Here is a 24,364-nt window from a genome sequence, read left to right as displayed (position 1 = left end):
CCTGCGCCCTCAGCACCGAACCTCCTCTTTGAAGGGGGGGAAAAGTGGGAAGTGGAGCGGAAAGCCACCGCCTCCGGAGCGAGGGTGACGTTTGTGACGTGCGCCGACGCGTACGAGGCCAACGGACTGCGGGAGGGTCAAGGGGCCGCAGCGACGAAGGGCCGTGCGCAACGTCTCTCTCTAACACACACTCTTTTGCTCTCGTTCGTTCTCTCCCCCCCCCCTCCACCCACCGTTCGTCTTCCGCACGCGGAGTCGACGCCGACGCCGCCATTATGCTGTGGTTCCCTGGCACCATCCCGGCCGCCATTGCCGCCGCCAAGCAGCGCAGCGCCGTTTTCGTGGTATTTGTGCAAGGTACGGACCCGTCCGCTGTTGGTTAGCGCCGCGTCAGCGCTCTTGTCCCCTCTTGGGAAACTGGGGGGCAGCCCCCGACGCGGAGCCGCGTGAGTCGCCCGAGGGACGCTTGGGCCTCCTCCTCCTCTCTGAGTTATGGAAAAGGCCTGCTGCTTGGCGGGAGGGTGAGAAGGAACCTGTGCAGCCGCTGACCCGAGTCTTCGCCAGCCGAGCGGAGGGTTGCGTTGAAATACACTTTAGAGAAGCGAGGAGGGAGGATGGGGTGAAAGGCTTCAGAGCTGCCTCCTGTGGTTCTCCTCACGGCCTCGGCCAACCCCTCCGGATTGGCAGGGTGGCCTGTAAAACTACCCAGCCTGTTTTGTGTCGGCCTTGACTCTTCCTAACTGCACAGCCGTAGCCTGTGTCGTTCTCTTGGCAAGTCTACTCGGTTTGCTGTTGCCTTCTTCAAGGGACTTTTGGTCAACTTTTCAGCCTGTCCTGCAGCCCGTGAGCAAGAGTGGCTGGTCCAACCAACCCTTCCCTTTAATTCGGATTTGCTTTTCGGGATCAGACAAGATAAGTGTTAGGTAGGGTGGGGCATTATCCCCAGTAACTAAGCTGGCTACGGTTGATGACTGGGACATATGCTGGTCGAAGCAACAGCCCAACCTCTTGCAAAACTGAATATATATATATAGTCTGTACCTTAGAGAAATATATATATATATATATATATATATATATATATATATATATATATATATATATATATATATATATATATATATATATATATATATATATATAAATATATATATTTCTCTAAGGTACAGACTTAAGCAAAAACATGGTACAGGTAGTCCTCAACAACTTTTTGTTTAGTGATCATTTGAAGTTAGGGCACTAACAAAGTGACTTAGGACCCTGATGGTTGCAGCATCTCCAGTGTCACGTGATCAGAATTCATACTCTTGGCAACTGGCATGTATTTACTACTGTTGCTGTGTCCCGGGGTCATGTGATTATCTTTTGCAGCCTTCTGACAAGCAATGTCAATGGGGAAGGCAGAATCACTTAACTATTAATGATGGCAGACATTCACTTAATTGTGGCAAGGAAGGTTGTAAAATGGGGTAAAACTCACTTAGCAGCAGAAATTTGGGGCTCAATTTTGGTCTTAATTTGAGAACAACCTCTAAGTAGAAATTATCACTGCTGTCATGCATTGGTTTCAATTTTTTTTCAGCCTGAGAATTTCATCCAAATAATTATTTCTGCCTGCTTTCTTCTCTGCATATTTCCTCTTCAGGTTTCTTCCATGGCAGGACTTTAGATTTGGCATTTGAGCTTCCTGCTGTTCCCCATTTCGTTCTAGTATTCTAGATCTGACGTCTTTTATTAATCCTTGTATTCCTAGTAATTGTATGTTTACTTGAATGCTGGTGTGAATCTTTTCCCCCTATTTTTCTTAACTTTCTGTGAAAGGGCTTGCAATGTCAGAATAAGCAGCAATCAAAATGCCTTTGATGGTTTCATTGACATTTGATAGATTAAGAATTGACAGTGCTCCACCTATAGTAAATCTGATTATTTTTGGTGGGGGAGATGTATTGGGTACACTTGGGTTTAAAATCTTACCTTGTTCAATTTGCTACTTTCCAAAGCTGGAATGTGGTGTTCCAGACCATCTTTTCACATTTGCCCTTCAACTGTGCTTCAGTGAATAAGAAGAATAGAATTTTCTACTGTTTTCAAAATCACTCTCAATTTTAACTAGCCAGTTTATCAAGTATAATAAATCTAGCACTTCTGCTCTAGTGGTTTCAACTGAAGTGGCCACCCAGCTAAGTTTTCCAGAATTTTATCGAAGCGCACCGTGATCTGGTTGACATTCCCCCAACTACCTCAAATCTAGTAGGTCCATAGTCTTAATGCTACTTTTGCTTCCTTTCATCTCACATTAAAGAAAAGCCTTATTCTGTCAGTTGTATATTTATCTCATGTCTTTATTAAATTCTGCCTTCTTAATGTATTTGCTTCTCAACTTCTCTAATCATACTTTTTGAAAATTCTTTCACCACAACTGAAAAGAATATCAGGAATTTTCATTAAGAGCTTAAAATGTGTAATATTCTTTGGCCTCTTATTTGCTTATGGTAAGTAAAGGATAGGGAGCCAAGAAGAAGGTCTTTGGACTAAACAAGATGTGCTTTGTGCTATAAGCTGAATCTGTCCAGGAAAACAATGATTTGTGCAACAGTACTTTTAGTAGAGTTTATTCATTTCTCTTCACTGACAAGTTGATAGAATTGTTGTGTGCTAAACTATCCTAGTCATTGCATTCTCAGCTATTTAAAAATGAATGTGAATTCCATTTCTAAATATTAAACTGAACATTGATATCTCTTATAGTATTGTTGACAGACATTGAATTTAACAATATTCTCACTAACTGGATTATTTCACTGTTTGTTTATCTTACAGCCTACAGCTAGTTATTTTATTCAAAAGTGAAAGCATTTATGGTCTATTCAGTGATAGAATATAAAATATTTTAATTCTTAGTACAAAAGGTTTTCATTTCAAGATGGATTTTTTTTTAGATTTCAGAATATTCAAGACTGAAGTAACTAAATGATAGCTCTAGTGAGAAATTCTAAGTATATAAAACATATTTTAATATAGATATTAATCTGATTGTCTATCATATGATTCCTGAATGCGTTCTGCATATTACATCACATAGGAATATCCTCTAGGGGACAAGGATACATTTGAGCTCTTTATTTTTCTGTCTAGTTTTCTCTAGGGTAGTAATTCTGAGATTACATCTTATATCTCTTTTAACAATAGGTGGACTTGGCTTTTTCGCTACAAATCTTTCTGTTGCTATCAGTAGGGTAAATATTTTAAGCAACGATGCTAGTTAAAACATCATCTTGTCACTTTTTTAATTAGCAACAAATATATATTGTGCTGTGGATTTCCCTCCTTTGTATATTTCTATACTGTACTGTAATCAATAAGGTAATGGCATAATCCTAGCATATAACTCAATGTCAACTAGAACATTAATGGCTAAGCCATTGAATTAAATGATAAACCTAGGTTTTCCCATTCTGGTTAGCTAAACATGCTGTATGTGAAACAACATTATTATTTATGTAGTCTAGGGGTTTTTACTCCCAGTAAAATCTAATCTCAGTATTCTTTCCTGAAAATCTGATATGGAAACTTATTGCTCTCTGTTTTGAGGGACTGCTATTATAGTCATATTAAAATATAATTCTAGAATAATATATTCCGATTAAATTAGTAATAAGTATAATGGTTCTTTCAGTTTTCATTAGCCTCAATCAGTGCAAGCTGTCCTAGATCTAAAGTGTTAAAAACCACATGCTTTTATAGTTTAGAACTTGTTTCAGATGCAGAAAAGAAAAATATCTGATTATATGAGAGGAGATAAAACTCTACCTACCATCTCACATTAAAATAAAATAAGAACTTCTAATAAATATATTCATTGTTCTTCCTTTTTAGTATAAGAACTGTAATTCCTTCCAACTGGTTGATTCCTAGTGACTTGATGGATAACAGCTGCCCAGGTTCTATAGTCTCTCACAACATTATGCCAAGTGCATTTCTGTAGCACCCCATCTATTTGCCTTTTCCCCTTCTTTCTACCTTCTCCAGTATTAAAAGTATTTACCATAGTTGGATCTGCCCTCACGATGTGGCCAAAGTATAATAGTTTTTATTTCATGGTCTTTGTTTTTAGTGAAATTTAAGCCTAACTTTGATTTCTCTGATATTAAGTTGGTCCTCTTGACTGTACAAGGAAGGTGAAGCAGTTTCTTCTAGCATCATAATTCAAAGAATAATTTTCTCTCATTCATGTGCAGCATCTATTCACTGCTTCAATTTTTCATTAGTTTATATAGTTCCTCCCTCCATATCAACTACTTTTAACGTTTCACCGTTTATCCTAAATCCTCTACTTTTACATAAATATCATCTTTATTTTCTTGATGTTCATAGAAAGTCTAGCCTTTTCACCCTCTTTTTATAATTATTGTTCTTAGGTCTTCTTTAGTTCCTGCAGCTAAATAAGCCTGTTGACATTCCTTCCAATACTCTTGGAAATCCCCAGAAATCTTACTCCTTTTCATTTGGTTTATATATCCTCTACTATGTATCTCATAGTAAAACAAGTAATAAATATATTACCCAAACAAAGTGATAAATATATTACCCAATCATTATTTTATCCATATTTCAAACAAGGCAGTGGTCAAAGTGGAATGGGATGTGTAATTCTTTTAAACAATCACACTGGATTCATTCTTAACCTATCTTATTTGAACACTGAGATGAGTTTAATGTTTTGGCATTAAAATAAGAGGAAGTTTTTGATTCAATAAAGAACCTCTATAGATCAAAGAGATCATCCTGCATTCATTATAAAATTGAGACTATGATTACTGAGATGGAAATATGAAATCAGTATGCTCATTCTTATTTTCTCTTATTTTCATCTAGGCTGATAAGGATTCTCTTAATTTGGTTTATCTGGAGCTATTTGTTTGTGTATTGCTTCTGTTTCCCATTTGTGACATGTCTGATCTGGATATCTTAAAATTGATCTATGAGAACCTGATCTGTAGGTTGTCTGATTTTTCGATCAAATCTAACTTTGGAATTATGTGAGCATTTCTGTTTTAAAAGTAATACTTTTTATGATTGTATTTGGAGTATGTTGCAATTTGTAATTGCGCTATAATTACATCCCTAAAACTAAATGTTTTTTGTAGGGCAAGATGAACAGTCCACAGAAATGGCTGCCAGCTGGGAGAATGCAAAAGTGTCTGAGGCAGCAACAGATGACTTTGTGGCTATTAAAATTGATACCCAAAGGTTTGGAAATATCTTTGTATTTCTTAATATTTTTTTTTATTTTCAGATGCTTTCTAATCAGCTATTTTGGAAAACAATTTAGAGGAAAGACATTTTGTACAAGTAGACATTAGGAATATAGATTGCATAATAATTCACTTCATATCTTTCCTACTGTTTGGCCATCAGTCAAAATAAGATCTGGCTGATACTTTTCACACTAAAAATTAAAATCCCTAATGCTTATAGGAAGACTGACAGTCTGTAGAACTTTTCTTCTAGTCTCACAGTTTAGAACAGTGATGGTGTGCCCTTAAGCTTTTTCTTACATCCCCCCCCCCATTTTTCCAGGATCTTTCTAGTCCTAGAATCTAAAGACATTTTTTCTCTTTAAAAGGCAATTTAGAATGGAGAAATGTTTTTTTTATTTTATTTTATTTTTTCTTTTTTTTTTAATTACACAGACAACAATGGGAAAGGGAGAAAATGGAAAAAAGGGGGGGGAGGGGAAACCCATCTTCACATACAATATGTCGTTTGATCACAGGTGCATCCCTACTAAGTTTATACATCCCGTATCTCTCTGTTGTATATTTAATAAGCACCACAATAAGCTAGGGTTTAAAAAAAAAAAAAAAAAAACGGGAGGGGGGAGGCCAAAAAGGACAGAAAAAAGTCCAAAAGGGGTGGGGGGAAACCATCATCACATGCAGCATGTCGTTTGGTTACGGTTGTTTTAACATCTACATCTTCAAATAATATTTACCATCTCAGATATTTCCTCTAATGTAACTAAAGGCCTCATTTTCCTTCTACAATATATATTCAGTTAACATTAGCATTGTTTTCCCCCTGAGAGTATATTTCTATTCATTGTTAACCTTGCATTTCATACCTTCAAACAGAGATCTTATTCCTTCATTGTTCAACAAGGCATCGCTGCCTATATATACCAGTTTTCATTTGTTCCCCTATTAGAATTGCCTTATCAGCAGCGAAATATCATTATAGTAAGATCTTAACCTTATACATTATATCACCAGACCTTATATTAGTACTTCCTTATATCAGTGTTGAATTATTTCACAGCATAATTATATCATCATTTACTTTTTCCAATTAAGGCATAAGTGTATCATTTTTCATTTCCAAAATTTTGTTTTTTTTCCCCTTAGCCATTGATAAAACAAGTCCCATATCTTATAAAATTGTTCATCCTCTTGCTCTCTAATTTCAAATGTCAATTTACTCATTTCGGCACAGTCCATTATTTTTCGAATAACTTCTTCCTCTTTTGGTATTGTTTCATTTTTCCAGTTTTTTGCAAATACAATTCTGGCTGCTGTTAACACATTTACAATCAAATATTTTAAGTCTTTGTTGTAGGTTTCTGGTAAAATTCCCAATAAAAAGACCTCTGGTTTAAAGTCTATTTGTTTGTGTATCATTTTCTCCAACCACATGTGGATTTTAGTCCAGTATCTTTTGGCTTCAGTGCAAGTCCACCACATGTGGTAGTATGAGCCAGGTATCTGGTGACATTTCCAACACTTTTCTGATTTATTCTTAAACATTCTTGCAATTCTGGTCGGGGGTAGATGCCACCTGTAAAACATCTTATACAAGTTTTCTCTATATGCAGTAGACATTGTCATTTTGTAATTTTGAGACCACAATTTCTGCCAATTCTCTAAATCAATCCCATACTTAAAAATTTTTCCCCAAGCAATCATAGTTTCTTTAACTTGTTCTTCATAGAATGGAGAAATGTTAAGCTATGTGTATGTTTATAGGTATATGCGCACCAATTCACTTTTCATGATGGCTCAACAGCCCTTCCCTCCATAGGAATAGTTGTATAAGATATAGTTTCTTGTTCAAATGATAAGTGTTTCTTGGTTGTATCTAATTTTACGATAATATTTGTAACTGATAACATTTTTTTTAATTGTTTAACTTCTTAAGTTAGTATAGGTTTTTTTTCTGTTCAGTTGTGTCCAGTTCTCAGAGACTGCCTGGACAAGTCCCTGTACTCTTTTCCTTTCTCCTCCCCTCCTCTCTTGTGTTTTGCCAGTACCTCCTTCCTAAGGCTAAGAGAAATTGACCAGCCCAAGGTCACCCAGCTGTCTTTCTAAGACAAGACTGGAACTCAGTGCCTTGGTTTCTAGCCTATCGCCTTAATCACCAGACCAAACTGGCTCTGTAATGTAGTTTACTTTTTTTTTGTCTTAAGTAGGTATATCTAATTTTTTTAGTCAAAGGTATGACTTGCATAAAATAAGTAATGGAGAAAGGAAATATGATGGAAGAAAGAGGAGGGAAAAGCAGTAAGGTTAACCAATGCGTGAATCTAACTTTGAAGACAGACTTTGGGAACTGGAAACACCAAGCAGAGGAAAATATGAACTGATCCAATCTTGCCTTTCATTTCACTGAAATCAAATGAACTTTAGCTGTGCGAAAAATCATAAAGCCTTTTCCGTAAAGAAGCTTTTACTTATGTTTATAATAGATAATAAATGAAAACTTTAGGATTAACTATGTTATGTAACTTGTGTAGCATTATATTTATCACTTTCAGTATAGTATCCTAAAGAATAAGAAACTTATTTGGTGCAATCTCAAAAATAATTTGCAGTAATATGGATAATAATATGACATACCTAATTTGTTTTGTGGCATTCTTTGTATTTATGGTTATAATAGTAAACTAATACTTTCTCTTCCACAGTGAAGCCTGTTTGCAGTTCTCACAAATCTGTATCCTTTGAACACCATAGAATTATACTTGTTCATAGTATATGATTGCAAAACTAGATTAAATCTCTGTTTCTTTGCTATATTTTTAAGCTCTCCTGCTTCCTCAAAAATATTTTGCACTTGCTGTTATATAGACTTGGAATTGACCTTTCATTTATGTGAAACCATCTGATAGCTCCATTAAAATCATGTTTTGAAGCCTGTCTGTATCATTTGCATACTGTACTGTTCCACACCCTTTAACAAATTGCATACATCTACTTTCCTCAAGTTCTTTGCTCTCCCTCTAGTCTAGGTAGAACTTTTATCCATACAATCCTCTAGGACACCACTATGTTGTTTTAACATTACACTTGATGGTACTATAAAAGCAGGATATGCATACGTGTATGCATATATACATACGTACATCTTTATAATTTTCAGTCAAGGAACACACACAATAAAAGCATTTTAGTCTCAAATATATTTTTTCTTATATTTTTTTTAACTTCATGCTAGAGTTCATAGAACCATAGTTTGCTGAAAACAGGGATTCTGACATTTACATACCACATGGGAAACCCATTCTCAAACAGCATCTAAATAATTGTGAATGGTTTATTGCTCTAAACTGTTCTAGATCTAGTTTTCATATGAACTGTTTGGTGTTGATTTGTTTGTCTGAAACATTTGAGTACTATCCGTTAATAACTCGCAGGATTTCATTCAAAAGGATATAGTTAATGCCACTATTTTAAAAGACTATATTAGTATAGAATGTTATACTAACATCTTTATTTAATATCAGTAAAGATAAACTACAGTGCAACTTCAAGTCTTAAAAACAGTAAGGTTCAAGTACTGCTGCTCATTTGAACTGTCTATTTGGTTTCAGGAGACAGCAGAAAATTATATCTTAAAGTTTGGCAGGTCTGCAATACGCAGGATGTAAATTGCCCATTTTCTTTTAGTAATCCCGTTTCTTTTAAACTCATTTTCTTTGATTTTCTATTTTACTCTTAAGATAATATATTATCCTTTACTGTTATTGCATAGATCCGGTAGTATGTATTCCATCTAGTTTCTTTATAGGAGACAATGGAATTCCTCTTGAAGTAATTGCTGGCAGTGTTTCTGCAGAAGAACTGGTTACAAGAATTCATAAAGTCAAACAGGTAAAAGAACTTTGGATCTGATTTTTTTTCAGTAAAGTGAAGAATTGTTTTTTAAAAAATTATGCCAAGCTTGTAAAAGATGGAAAACATTATCAGTAACAATTCTATACTTCTTTTTGCTACTGCTATTGAATGCTAAGTTGGCATTTAAATGAGGCCTCATTCATCCACGACTTGATAGTAGTCATAGATACCAACTGAATTAGTATGTATTTTTGAAACCTGGTTAGTCTTTTTTATAAATGTGCCCACCTTTGGCTGCAACTCCTGGATAGGGCTAGTGGACTACGTATTGCTATTGAAGAAATTCTGGTGGGTTTTGAAGGTGCTGTTCTGCAGACTCAGCAGTTGTCACATTCTGTTAGGCTTACTGTTCTCTTGGCCCCTTATGTAAGATGTCCTGGCTAGATAAGACCTTCTAGAAGATGATGTAGTGTTAGATTCAGGCAGTAGTGATTACATTATTTAAGAATGGTGTGGTTCTGCCAGTTCTTAAGGAGGCTGTGATCTGCCCCTCTTCAAGAAACCATCCCTGAATGCAGCAGTTCTTGACAGTTTTTGCCCTGCCTCTGCCACCCCTTTCCAGGAAAACTTTATCTGGACCCTTTTCAGTTGAGCTTCAGATCAATATATAGTATTGAGATGGCATTACACATCCCTGTAGATGTCCTGTAGCAGAATTGGGACAGCAGAATGATGCATCCACCTTGCCCTTTGGAAGAGGAAACTCTTACACCGACACACACTCCTACCTTCAGAGTCAGGTGTTCCTGGCCCTTTCATAAGGCTTTAAAAATGTTTTTTCCTCCAAGAACTGGCTAAGGCCATCAGATGAGCTGTCTTGAAAATTAATATAGGATTTTGAATATGGCGGCCAACTTCGGTGGCCACTAAAGTTGCTCACCCTTTCCTTTCCTCCCAGTGTCTTTTTGGAAAGCGTTGCTCCCATGGAGGGAGGAAGGGGAGTAGGAGGAGGAAGCTGCACGAGTGGGGAAGGTTGGAAGTTAAAGGAGGAGGGGAGAGGCACTGAGAAAGTCAAAGCTCTCCTTCCCTCTTTTTTCTTCAGCAATCTCCCGCCCCCCATCCCAAGCATCCCACCCGCTTCATTTCCGCCTTGTCCAGTTGATCTGGCTCTACTTTTTGCAAAGAAAAGAAGGAGGGGAAAGAAAAGTCCCAGGGCTAGAAATGCACCTGGCATATCCCATTAAGCTGCGCTTCCCCCTGCCCCATTTTCCCTTCCCTTCCTCTCCCGCCCTTCTCTCTCTTTCTTTTTGTTTCTGTTCCATGAGTCCTGCCGAGTCTGAGCCATCATAGCCAGCGAGCCAGCCTCGCTCACTGCTTGGTGGCACAGTTTTTCAGAAACTGAAGCGGAGTCTCGCGACCCAGCCCATTCCCCTTCCCAATAATAAGGCCACAGCCATATTTCAGGGGGCAAAAGAAAGTAAGACCCTGTCTTATTTTTGGGGAAACACGGTAAATATATACATACAAACTCTCTTCAAACTCTCTCTCTTTGAAGTTGCCTTCAATTAAACAAATTCATTATTATATTCAGAGCTTGAAAGGTAATGAATCATGAGAACTTTCATCAGAGGAATAAAATATTTATTGTAATAAATTGTTGCTTTCTGATATACATTGGATTGGATAGCCAATTTGGTATAGTGGTTCATGGGCTGGCTTATAAACCAGGAGACAGTATGTTCTAAGTTTGCATTAAAAATGAAAGTCACCTGTGTCATGTCAGGCCAGTCACTCTCTCAGTCCAAACACCTCACACAGTTATGGGGAAAATAGGAGGAGGAAAGAGTATTAGATATGTTTGTCTCCTTGAGTTTTTATATAGATAGGATTAAAATTGAATAATAATTTCAACCTTTGTACAATAAGAAAAGTTCACTATAAATGAGGGGTTTTTTTCTCTTTAAGAGCCCCGTGGACTTAATTTATCCTTTACACAGAATTCAAATCCTCTTAATTTTTAACATATTGTTCACAATACATGCTAGTTGCAGCAACATTGTCTTTCAATTACTCCACGTTTGGCTTTTGTTGTCAGAAAAGAGTCTTATTTATTTACCATTTAGTATTGCAGATGGCTCCTGGTTAACAACCATTTGTTCAGTGACTGTTCAAACTTACAATGATGCTGAATGAGTTGTATTTATGATTGGTTCTTGAAATTTTGGTTGTCACAGTGCCTCCATGGGCCTAGGGTCATGATCTGGTGCATTTCCATGAGTTGCATGATTGTGTTTTGCAGCAAAGTCAATAGGGAAGTCATCTGGAAGTTGGAAGTCATGGTCACATGAGTTGCTCACTTATCGACCTGTGGTGATTCACTTAGGGTAACTAGCGACTTCTGGAACTATTAAGTGGCATTATTGCACATTATGCCCATGGCACTTAGTGACAGAAATTCTGGTCCCAATTATTGTCATTAAACAAGGACTACCTGCAGTTACATCTTGAATGCATAGTGAGATGATATTAAAGTGTACTCTTTTAAATATTATATTTTTCTATACACCTTTCTAAAATTAATTAATTACCAGAGTCAGAAGACCTACATTTCCTAAGATAATCCCCCTTTTTATATATTTCCATCATATATGTGGCCAAGTCTTTCTTGGAAAAGTGGGCTAATAACCTACTAGAAAAGAAACTCTGTTGATATAAATGCCACATAGTCTAGTAAATAGAGTAGTCCATGGGCAAGCAACCGGATACCTCAAATTATTTTGGATATCAATTCCTATCAGCTCCAGGCATTATGTTCATAGCAAGCATTATAGAAGAGGTAGTTGAGACATTTAGCAGGGATCATGTTGCGTAGTCTAGAAATATTATTTGAAATACAGCCAGACATGGTGTGTGCATACTAGGTTAAAAATAATTATGTTTTGTTCTTTAAAATATAAAAAGAGTGCTCATTTTTAAATGTAAAAGATGAATATAAAATAAATGCAACATTTATGTATGTCAACACTTCTTCCCTAGATGCAAAAAACTGAAGGGTTAGAAAGTTCTGCTTCATGTTCCTCCTCTTTATGTAGCAACCCAGAAGATTCTCGGTTACAAACCGCTGAAACTTCTGAAACAGAGCTAGAAAGATTGCGTTTAACTCCAGATGGTAAGTATTACTAGCTCATTCTTTATAGATTACTTTTCCTCTGAGATATTTCTATTCAATCCTATTTAGCTTAGTAATAACTGATCACCCACTGGATCTGCCTCTTTGTGTTAGTAACCTTTAATTGCTTTGTGTATCCCTCCAACCTTCTATATGTCTCCCTCACACCTTTCCTAGTTCGCAAATGATAGTAAAGAACTATATCTCCTTTTACTGCATTTTATTGCATTTTACTGCAATAAAACTTTTTTTAAAAAAACACAATCGGACAAGTGTTATGTTATTTTTATTACCAGAAATAATTGATATCTACAATGCCCATATTAACTAATATAATTGTATAATTGTTATAACAAAAGTCTCAATTTTTGTCTTTTTTTTAATATGGGACTTCTCATTTATGAGAAGGTGAAGTAAATTTGGTCCAGACAAATGAGAAAGATGACAGACGGGTAGAACAGACTACAGATGATCTTGCTGCTAAAGTAGAAAGGTATGGTTTTGTAAGTACTGTTTAGTGCAACTATTTAGTGAAAATTTGGTTTGCCTTGGCCTCACTGAGGTTTAATTAGGCCATTTTGTATTTGTACAAAAATATTTTTTAGAAAAATTAAATGAAATCAGAAGGAAAATGAAACTTGTATCAATGCTTTTTCCAGAATTGTCATCCTTAAGAAGGAAACCAAGTTTGGAAAAATAAATTTTATAAGGAAAAACAAGGGTGTGTGAATGGACAAAGCTTGGAGGACAAAATAGAAATGTGTGTGTGTGTGTGTGTGTGTGTGTGTGTATGTATGTATGTATGTATGTATGTATGTATGTATGTATATGTATAAGATACCACTTGGAATTCCTTCTGTTCATAGAAACAATTTTTTTTGCATTTTTTGAACATACATTTTTTGGCAGTATGTTGTATCTTAAACACATGGAATTAATTTATTGTAGCATAGTTATCACTGGTGAATTGTGAAATTTGGATGTGACTGATACAAGATTTCATTATGCAGAAATTGTTTCAATTTGAACTTACTATGTTTTAAAATACAGAGTGACACAAAAACTTGAAGAAAGAAGAGAAGAAAAGAAGAAAGAAGAAGAACAGGTAGAATATAATTTGATTTTTAGTATTGCCAGCCTCTCTTAGGGATGCTTTAGTTGGCAGAACACAGATTTATTTTAATACCTTAGAAACATGTGGAGGGGTGGAGACATGATACTACTACATGCTTATTTGACCCTTGCCTTTGTGGATGGTTTATTCAGCCAGGCTGGCATTGGGCCTTGATTCTGAAAGATACTTAAATGTCTCTTTGAGCACCAGATTTTATTCTAGTATATGAAAGGAGATAGATATATATATTTATATATTTTTAAAAACCCATCCCTTGATTTGAGTATTGTTTCTGATTATAGACAAGATTTAGATATTTTATTCCCAGGCAAGGTGATTCAAAAATTGTTGCTAGCAATTCTAGGTACACCTGGATAAAGCACATTTTTTGGACTCGTGTTAATTTGGAATTAGTTTAGAATAGAGTAGTAAGGCCATTTGCTCTTGATGGACCAAGAGCAGGAAATGCATTTTTTCTAGTTCTTTGGAGCCCTTACAGTGGCTTTCAATATTTTCAACCCACAAACCTTTTGATAGGATTGAGCTTTAGGGGCACTGTTTTGCAGTGCTTCCCTTCTTTCCTATTAGGACATGCCCAGAAAGTAGTGAAATTACAACCTACTAAGCTGGCTGAAACTACTTAGGAAGCCCACCCCATTATTCTACAAATGGCCGTTCCGGCAGGAGAGTATGCCTGCTCTATTTGGGGCCAGTCCATGCACACTACACAGGTGGATAGGGTGCTTAGTGATACATGTTGCATTGTTACTGACTGTACCCCATCCCACTTGACAAACTATATATCTTGACAGGAATAGCTTCACCAGGCGTTAGAAGGAGTATAGCAGAAGATGTAGAATATGAAAAAGTAGTATATGATTCAGCAGGCCCGTTATTTGGCCGAGTACCCCCTACAAAAAGATTGAAATCAAGAAAGAGCTTTTTAGATTGTGCCAAGGGGATTGTTACTACCCTTCAAAAAGAACAATTAAAAAGATGGAAACTTCAAATCAACATCTTCATAATTGGGTAGAACCGCTTGAGTTGTGTGGAGGTTCAGAGGAGGAATGGACGGTTTGGAAATTTTTAAATAGATTGTGCACTGGTTTTAGTTAGAACTAAAGACCACAGGAAAAAACGGGGGGGGGGGGGTTGTAGTTTCCCAAAAGACAAGGATATTATTGTGAATGTAGCACTATTCAAACAACTTTGCAGCTTTTACAGTTTCCCCTATGACCGACATGTACAGTTGCACATAATATGACTTGCTGGTTGGAAATATCCTGCCATCAGTGTGGCCCAGTATTGGACTAGAACTATATAAATCTGTATCTTTATTAAAGTTTTTATCCTTTTAAATTTAAATTAATAATTTCCCCCTTTCTAGCGCCTATATTTCTGACATGACATGAGACTTTAGTCATTGATCTATGGTGTGTCCCTATGTCACCTATGTTGTTTACTACTTACAAATCTCTGGAAAAGATTATCCAAAGCTTTCTAATTGAGTTCATGAATATGCAGATGACACCCAGATATGTTTTCTATTCCAATAAACCAATCATCACTATTTACATTGCTTAAACTTCATAATTGGCTGATGATTTATATTGAAACTAAATTCAGATAAAATGGAGGTGAGTTGGTAAGGAAAATCCTAGATTCATAGATTGTGGTTGAAACTTGGCCTACCAGGGATTAAAAATATCTAGAAATTGCAATTACTACAAAATATAAGCAGATTTGTTTACTGAAATATCTGTACTATCTATTAGTTGTTTACTAGCCACAACTCACAGTATTGGTAATAATCTTTAAAAGTCCAAATGGTAACTTAATGTTGTAAACCGTCCAGTCACTCAGATTAATAACCAGAATGGATCTCACAAGGATTCCCAGGCAAGAAACAGCATTACTCACCATAAGAAATAAATAAATACTCAGATTAATAAAAAATGCTCTTTTGAAGACATTCCAATTACCAGAGGTTCACCTTGTCACATATTTCTCAGGCTACAGAATGTGTTTCCTAGGGAGATTCACTTGTCTCTTAATTTCCCTTTCCCTGGAGGTTAGTTACATCACTTCCACCATGCTTTTAATTGCGCTTTACTGTTAATGTTTGATTTGTAGCTGTTTTACCTGTGCTATTTGTTTCTATTTTGCATTTTTATTGCTGTCTTGGTTATTAAACATATAGAATGATGATTTAAAGTCCAGTAAATAAAATACATGTTTTGTTTTTATATAGAAAGAAATAAAAAAAGAAATAGATAGAAGAAAAACTGGGAAAGAAATGTTGGAATATAAAAGGAAACAGGAAGAAGATCTTACAAAACGAATATTGGAAGAAAGGAACCGAGAAAAAGCTGAAGATAAAGCTGCTAGGGAACGCATCAGGCAGCAGATTGCACTGGTAAGTATTCAAGTGTGTGATTTACTTGTACAAGGAAAACTTCAGCCCATGGGTCCTAAGTATAGGTCCTTGATAATTGGCATGGATTATGGTACCTTGAATACATTTATATTTAATCAGTTTAAGAATAATAATCAGTTGCTCATTACTGATTTCAGTGACTATCCAAATATAGTTTGATCTGGATCTAACTCATACAACAATTTTTACATCAAAATCACTATGATGTCTGATTTTTACAGCTAGTATTAAAAAGTCGTGTTAATAAGCTACTTTTTTGTCTTGTGAAGGATCGTGCTGACAGAGCAGCTCGTTTTGCAAGGTCAAAAGAAGAGGCAGAAGCTGCAAAAGCTGCTGCTCTTCAGGCTAAGCAAGCTGAAATGGAAGCTAGGAAGGAAACATCCCAAAAGGAAAAAAGGTACTTTTTTTCTCCCAGGCCCTTGTTATTCTCAACTTACATAAAACCACCCTTGCATTTTGCAAGAGCCTATAACTTTAGATGTTATTCTAGCCTCATCCCAGTTCTCAATTCAGTGCTTATTCTTTCCTCCTCCTACTTTAGAGTTATAAAGTTTGGCAGAGAATTTGTTTATTCTGAATTCACAGATAGCTTTGTCTGTTGTTGTAAGAGAAGGAGTGGCAGAACCTGCAGGTGGGATCCCAAGAGGAATCAGCCTAAAGTCACTTCATAGCCACAAATTACTCTGTTTGTGACTGCATAGCAATTCTAGATTGATTCCTCTTTTGACTCTCCCCCAGATTCTACCACTCTTCTCCTACAATTGTTGATATAAATAATGAGCTCTTTTTTCTGTAGAACCACCTTTTTCTATAATTTAAGGTGTTCTTTGTAAAACCAAATGTTTTAATGTAAAATATCTTCCCTAGTGCTATAGCAAGAATCCAATTTCGCCTTCCAGATGGATCTTCTTTCACTAATAGTTTCCCTTCGGATGCCCCTTTGGAAGAAGCTCATCGGTTTGCTGCACAGGTATCTGTTGTTAACAAGTATCTGTTGTTTTTCAAAAAGTTAATTAAATGGAAGCTGCATTAATAATTGAACTAAATTATTGCATTGTCTTTACATTTTTTAAGGCAATAGGTTTAATAAGGAGGTTTTTAAAAAAATGAATTACATACAGCAAACATAGAAGTGAGTAACCCATAAGCATCCCAGTCAGTGTTTATGCTATTTACATGATTACAGCCTGTTATCTACCTACCCATTGATTGCTCCAATAGTACAATTGAAATTTGGTGTCTCTCTCTTTCCTTGTGGGAAAAGGATTGTTCTATTACAAGAAAAGTGTTGTTGCCTAACATAAAACCTGGGTAAACATATGAAAGAAAGTACATTTCTTTCAAAGTATATTCAGGACCTAATAACCTTTTTAATACTCCTACTTAATTTCTGCTTTGAAGGATCATTTAATTTATTGGCCATTAGTAAGGCACATTGCCTGCTACCAATCAAATCAGTAATTCAGAACCAACTAATGCAAGTTGAGCAATCGCTGCAACTATTCTTATTGTCACTGAAGAATTTTTCAGTTCCTTATGAAAATTTTAGGATGAAAGTCTATTTGTCTTGAAAATGGCATGCCATTTATATTCCCTCTTATTTGTAAAGAATAGAATGAACTTGGCTTGTTCTGTTGTTACAGATTGTTGGCAACACATATGGCAACTTCTCACTGGCAACAATGTTCCCCAGAAGAGAATTTACCAAAGATGATTATGAGAAAAAATTATCAGACCTGGGACTTGCTCCAAGTGCTTCAATAGTATTGTTGCCTGTAAGTGTGTAAAAAGGGAAAACAAAAGAAATGTACAGGTTTCAAATAAATAATTATAAATTTACTACAAGACAAAAGTTATATGTGTTACATAATATAGTAAGAGGGTTCTTTTATATTTTAAATTCTAATTTCTAAACAGTACTTGCTTGTTTCTCCATAAATAGGCAGGAAGGCCAGCTACAGCAGTCGTACAGTCTTCCAGTGGAGATTTATGGAAATACCTTGGCACAATCCTTTACCCACTGATAGCTGTTTGGCGATTTATTAGCAATTTCTTGTTTACCAGCCCTCCTTCATCCCAGCCTCCTGCAAGACATCAACAGCAGCACTCAAATCCTTCAGCACCTAGCACTGCAGAGCCAAACAGGTAAAAACATTTCTTACTAAAGCCATCAAGGATCAGATTTCAAGATTTTTTATCAGTTGAAACAATATTAATTATTCTTATCTGCACAAACTCCAAATTTTCTAAACCAGTATTGTGACCCTTGGAACCTGAGGATGGAAAATTAGGGAAAGAAACAGATCCACTCATAAAGTGGCAATGTGTTGCTGTTAACGAGTCACTTTTCCTCTCGGAATCCTTTCCCAATTATGAAGAGTTTAAGAACAAATATAAGTAAAGGCAGAGGTAGAGTCCCTCCCTCCCCCTTTTTAGAAAAGTTCATGTCGAAGTTTCTTTTGACTCTTCATGTTATTCTTAAGTTTAGTTTAGTTTTTCCATGAGCTGTAAAATTCAACTGTAGATATAGCAAGGGACTAAAAAAAATATCAGCGTTTGTTTGTTTGTTTGTTTCTTTGTTTGATCTGGCTGCCCATCTCACAAACTGTGATTCTGGGCAGTCAGCATAGGATTAAAAATAAAGAACAAAAAATGCATTGTTTTTATGGGTTTTTTTTTCCATTTTCAATGAGGCCAAACCACAGGCATGTTCAGAAAGTCAATACAAGATGGGCAATAAATGCTTGGGCAAAGGGCCAAGGAGGGCACAGTGGCTCAGCGTTTAAAGAAGTTGAGCTTGTCTACTGGAATGTTGACAACCCAGGTTTGAAATTTGAGTACTGTGTGACAGTGAGCTCCTATTACTTGCCCCAGCTCCTGCCCACCTAGCAGTTCAAAAGTATGCAGATGCAAGTAGATAAATAGGTAGCACTTTGGTGAGAAAGTAACAGAGTTCCATGCACCTCAGCATGTAAGTCATGTTGGCCACATAACCACGGAAGCATCTTTGGACACCGCTGGCTCCCTTGATTAAGAAACAGAGATGACACTATGCCTGTTCTGTGTGATCTCATGGGATGGACTGAAAACTAGTGTCCTAGTTTGTTGCGTCTTCACTGGTGAAGTTAAGCCGTTCTCAAGAAATGGGATGGAATGATAACACCATTTTCAAATAGCTACTATGTAATTTCCATGTTTTAGATGTTCATTTATGCTTTGAAAATAAGTCAGCAGTCCACCTTACGATTACCGTATTTTTCAGAGTATAAGACACATCTTTTTCCTCAAAAAAGGATGATAATCTGGGTGCATCTTATACACTGAATACAGCATTTTTTTGCCTCTCAAAGCCTCGACCCCTTCACCAAAATGGCCATGCATAGCCTTATGGAGGCTTTCAGAGAGCTCCTGGGGGCTGGGAGAGCAGAAATGACTGAAAAACGGGCCATTTTTTGCCGCAAGCAGGGTTCTATAAGCCTCCAGAAGGCTATGCATGCAATTTTTTTGACAAAAAGATGGGCCTGTTTTCACGAAAAGGTGGGTTTTTTGCTCATTTGGGGGGGCACCCCCCAGGAGTACTCTGCAAGGCACCCCCCCCCAAGGCTATTCTGCCTTTAAAAAAAAAAACAGGCCTGTTTTTGCAAAAAATAGGCTGTTTTGGGAAAGTTTTCAGAGTGCAAAAACTTTTCTCCCACCTTTTGGAAAGCTCTTTAACTGATTGATGAGAATTACATTGAACAAGTGCTTTGCCAGCAGAAACAAAGTCTTAGGTACTGCAGATTGTCAGCAATTTCCTTCTCCAGCACATGGATAAATACACCTGGAAACATCTACCTACCTACCTTCTCTCTCTCTCTCTCTCGATTTAAACGATTTAAAAGAGTTTAAGATGGATTTATATGATAAACTTGATACTAGGATTGCCAAAATAAATGATGATATGCTGGGACTTGTAACTGTATTGACAGAACATGTTTCTGAATTTGAAGATAACCTAGAGGTTCTTAAGAAGCTAATACCAATTTGACATCCAAAATTGAGGTGGTGCAACAAAAAGTTGAAAACGCTGAAAAACAAATTATTATGATACAGTACAGGCAGATGGAGCTTGCATTAAGAGTCAGGGGGTTGCGTGAGGATAAACAGGAGAACTTGAAACAGATTTTTTCAGAGGCTTTTGACCGTCTGGCGGGAAGACCGGGGTCCAACTTTGACTGGCAGATTGATAAAATATATTGTGTTAACTCTTGGGCGGCAAAGCAGAAGCAACTCCCCCGAGATGTAGTCATATACTTCGCCACAAGAGAGCTCAGAAACATGATACTACAAGAGTCTTATAACACCAGGCTTCAAATTGGCAGTCAGGATTTGATTGTCTTGAAAGAAATACCACCTCAAATGCTAAGAGCCAGGAGAGACTATGCCTTTCTAGTGGAAGAACTCACAAACCGTCAGATACAGTATAGATGGGATGTGCCATTTGGTATTATAATTACATTTGACAAGCAAAGATATTGTCTCAACTCTGTATGGAAAGCTCGAGATTTCTATCACAATATTCTGAAGGTGGGACACCCTGCATCATCTGGATCTGGAGAAAGACCATGAGAAGGACAAGATAGACAGCAAACCACACAACTACCAGACAAGACGCACCATTTCCCCCTCCCGGAAGGGCAAGGTGTCATGGAAGCCGTATGACTACCAGACGAATGGAAAAACAAGCTACAATGCAACAACCTCAACAATCACCGGCCATTGATCAAGGAGTTACAGCAACAAGCTCAGAAGCCATGGGAGGAGCTAGGCCAAAGGTTAAACAGGCCATGCAGGAGGCTCTAAAAAAGCTTCAGGCAACCAAAAATGACAACTAAGATTTTGACATGGAATGTCAATGGACTGAACTCTCCACAGAAGAGAAAGAAAATATTTCACTATCTTAAACAGTTCAAGAATGATATAATTTGTCTGCAAGAAACTCATATCAAATCAACTGATCAAAAATATTTGTTTAACCCCAAATTTGGTCACCATTTTGTGACCTCTGCTACGGAAAAGAAAAATGGTATAGTTGTATACTTAAGAAAAGACATTAAGGCGGAACTAATTGAAGCAGATCCCTTTGGAAGATATATCGCACTAGACTTAATCTTAGAAGGGAAAAAGACATTACTTTTGGGAATTTATGCTCCTAATCAACAGCAAGACGGATTCTATAGAAATCTTCATGCTAAATTAGTACAGTGGGACTTTAAGTCTTGTATACTATTGGGTGACTGGAACGGTGTGATAGACACTAAAAGAGATAAGAAGACCTCTCGCCCAAATACTAAAATCCGAGCTAAGTATGTGTTAGATTTCAAAGTAACGCGATTGCACTTGTATACTGTTGCTCTTTAATTCCAGTGTAAAAATAGGACAAGCTGAATATATTAATAGATAGTAGAAATACACCGAAGGGAGGAGTAGAGGGATAGAAGAAAGAGGGGTAGAGAGGGTGGGGGAGAGGATTGGAGGGAGGGTGAGAAGGAAGGGAGGGAGTGTATCGGGAGAGAGGAGTGGTAGAGGGGGAGGGGAAGTAGGGTAGAGGGGAATGATGGAGGGAAGATGGAAAGTTGGAGGGGGGTGAAAGAAAGGGTGTATGGAGGGTCGAAGAGGTACATTGGGTTTGTATTTTGGGTGGTATTATTGACAAGAGGAATGGCTGTGTTTATTGTTTAATGTTATATGGCCCCAGTTCTGCACAGTATATATGTGACTGTACGAAAATGAAAATGGAAAATAAAAACACATTTACAGAAAGAAAAAAGAAAAGCGAAACATTACATGACAGCATCACTAAGTAACTGCAATCCCTACATTTTGATTGCTTTCATTAACTGAGAATTGAATGGCAAAGGATGGCACAGCAGGACCTGTGAAGCATAGGGTAGTGGGAGCAACTGGGACTTGATCTCTCTATTTTAGCCCAGCCCCACTGCTGGGTGCCACTGTGCAGTGCAGCCAAAAAGCATGGGTCAGTGTGGAGGAGCTGTAGCACCCCTGGAGTCGTAAGTGTGGGTAGGGCTCTAAGCACTCAAATGTTGATCACATGACTTCAGGGACACTGCAACAGCCATAACTTGGGGCATAGGTTGTAAGTTCATTTTTTTGAGCATCATTATAATTTTGAGTAATCGCTGAACAAATGGTCATAAGTGTGGGTCTGACATGAATCCATGCTGTATGTTCAAATTAAATCTTCTGGTCTCAAAGAAACTTCCTTAAATTTGGAATGAAAAAGATTAAAATTAGATCAGTATTGGCCTGAATTCTGCCACTATTGGAATTTGTACTCAATCTCTCTCTCTTTTTCAGACAAGCAGTTAGGAAACGAGTATTGGAAAAACGGAATGAAGAATTTAAGAAAGAAGGCAAAATCTACCGATTGAGAACTCAGGATGATGGAGAGGATGATAATAATACTTGGAATGGAAATTCAACCCAACAAATGTAACCTGACTAAACTGTACATAGAAATCACTGATTTTTTTTTCCTATTTGATTTAGCTTCAGTTAAAACATTCTGCTGCATAGTGGGCTTGGATGAGTATTCTGCCTGGAATAAATGCTAACCCACTTGTGCAGCTAGATTCTGCAAATGTAACTACTGCCAAAAACAATATAAAAATCCTCCATGTCTCATCAGCATTTAGAATTTCATATTTACTACTTATACAGACCTCTAAAGACACTTTTTATCTATATAAATCTTTGAACAAATAAGCATCTCCAAATACCAAACAAGTCACTCGGCCTAGAAGAGTGTAAGCCTAATAAATTGGATAAGGGTTTTTTCCCCCCTGTAATGCTTCTGTAACAGCCCAATATTCATAGTTTTTATCTCACGGCATTCAATAAAGTTTTTTCCCCCAAACACTTGGTACATAACATGATTGTTTTTTGAAGTGTCATACTTTTTATAAAGAGAGCTATGGAATGATCCCCATACATAAGAAAGAGACTGGGTACTTACAGTTTCTTGTTTTCCTGACTTGTATAAATGGGGATTTGGAAAAGAGATTGATCCTATTTGGGGGCTAGGCTTGGTGATTCAACATGGCTGCTGTGTTTACCATTAATTTTACTGTATCGCGTGTGTGGTTCAACTATCTATTTGTACATAGCAACAGAAATACAGGAGTGGTCAGATTAATTTTTAATGTTTCTTGCCTCAACAAGAGCTTTTAAAAATCAAAGGGAAAAGTAGAGTACAACAGAAAAACAAAAAACACAGTTACTCAGAGTCACAGTTCAATCTAGTTCAGTCTTTTTACAAATATAAAATATTTGTTAAAATACGAAAATAGATGACTTGTTTTTCTCTTATGCCTTCTTTTTGGGTACAGGATCAATATCAACATCCATCCTCATTTCCTCTTATTTGACTCAACATGATCCACTAGAAATTAATTTGTACTAACATACCTTAGAGTCATGTTTGTTACATATATAGTATAGTGCAGTAGAACAATTGAAATAAAAGATATGGAAACAGTTTGAGAACTGGCTGCAGCAGGCAAACTACCCATAATAATTTTAAAAAGGATGCTTTTTAGGCCTTCACTGAAAATGCAGAGCTATCGTAGACAAAGACTGGATTAATACTAGCCATTAGCCCTAAAACTATCATTTTCAGTGGTGGGTTCTGGATTTGGTCGCAACCGGTATGACCGGTTGCAACTGGTACTTACCACCCGCGACAGCTCTGCGATGCTCCAGCTGCTCTGCAGAGCATTGCACAGGCACCGTATGTAGCATGCATGAAAGCCCCGATGGGCTCAAATACAGGTAAGGACGGTGGGTGGGCCCTCTGGAGCACTGTACCGGAACGGTACCTGGTGCTCCCAGCAGGTACCAGTCCACCCGTACTGGTCGTATTCCACCATTGATCATCTTATATAGTCTATTGACTGCAATTTCTCCAGCCATGCTTTTTTTGGGAGTCGAAAGACTCACTGCTTCATGGATTGAGGGTGGTTATTTTATGGATGGAGAAATTTCACAGAAAAACAATACAATTCTGCCCCTTCCCCCTTTCTCACATCGAAATGTAAGCAAAGTTCACTAACCATCTATCTCGCTAAAATACAGTATGTCTTTATGATGTGAATGTGTTAACTGGAAACTGCTTTCTGTGGAATTGAGAAAATTGCCTTAATGTCACAGTAAATGAAGCCAAAAGGTCTCCAACTGGTACCTATTACAATTATTTGGTTCTCAGAAGTAATTACAAAACCTGGCAAAGGAAGTCATTCTTAACTATTTTTCTGTAAAATTCTTTATTACATTTGCATACAAGAACCTATTTCCATTTATTTGTTATGAAACTGAACAAATGGCCCTCTTTTTCTGAAACACACTTAAATACTTTTATGCACAGTGTTCGTAGTTTTAACTTCATAGTCACAACAAAATAACGTCCCAAAATTGTATAATTCTTAAGCAAGTATATCTTGGGTGCAAAAAAAACCCAAAATGATATCCTTAATTGA

At 37.0% G+C, this 24,364-nt stretch overlaps 1 protein-coding gene across 1 annotated transcript; it reads left to right on the top strand.

The window, feature by feature from the left end:
- Positions 1 to 124: 124 nt before the first annotated feature.
- UBXN4 (UBX domain protein 4) lies at positions 125 to 22,748 on the top strand. The gene is made up of 13 exons (XM_032215426.1): positions 125 to 357; positions 5,148 to 5,250; positions 7,961 to 7,989; positions 9,028 to 9,146; positions 12,147 to 12,279; positions 12,685 to 12,772; positions 13,330 to 13,384; positions 15,645 to 15,809; positions 16,100 to 16,227; positions 16,698 to 16,800; positions 17,474 to 17,605; positions 17,773 to 17,975; positions 22,188 to 22,748. The coding sequence occupies exons 1-13, from the start codon at positions 276 to 278 to the stop codon at positions 22,324 to 22,326; spliced, it is 1,479 nt and encodes a 492-aa protein (XP_032071317.1). The 5' UTR covers positions 125 to 275; the 3' UTR covers positions 22,327 to 22,748.
- Positions 22,749 to 24,364: the final 1,616 nt, after the last annotated feature.

Source organism: Thamnophis elegans, chromosome 1 (assembly GCF_009769535.1).
Source record: "Thamnophis elegans isolate rThaEle1 chromosome 1, rThaEle1.pri, whole genome shotgun sequence".
Classification (NCBI taxonomy): Eukaryota; Metazoa; Chordata; class Lepidosauria; order Squamata; family Colubridae; genus Thamnophis; species Thamnophis elegans.
The sequence above is the reverse complement of the archived record's forward strand: the minus strand, read 5'-3'. Positions and strand labels throughout refer to the sequence as shown.

Excerpts from the sequence above, each read along its gene's own strand:
- UBXN4 (XM_032215426.1), top strand. The coding sequence starts at position 276 with ATGCTGTGGTTCCCTGGCACCATCCCGGCCGCCATTGCCGCCGCCAAG. Across the intron at positions 358-5,147 it reads TTTCGTGGTATTTGTGCAAG|GGCAAGATGAACAGTCCACA; the intron begins GTACGGACCCGT and ends TGTTTTTTGTAG. Across the intron at positions 9,147-12,146 it reads GAATTCATAAAGTCAAACAG|ATGCAAAAAACTGAAGGGTT; the intron begins GTAAAAGAACTT and ends CTTCTTCCCTAG.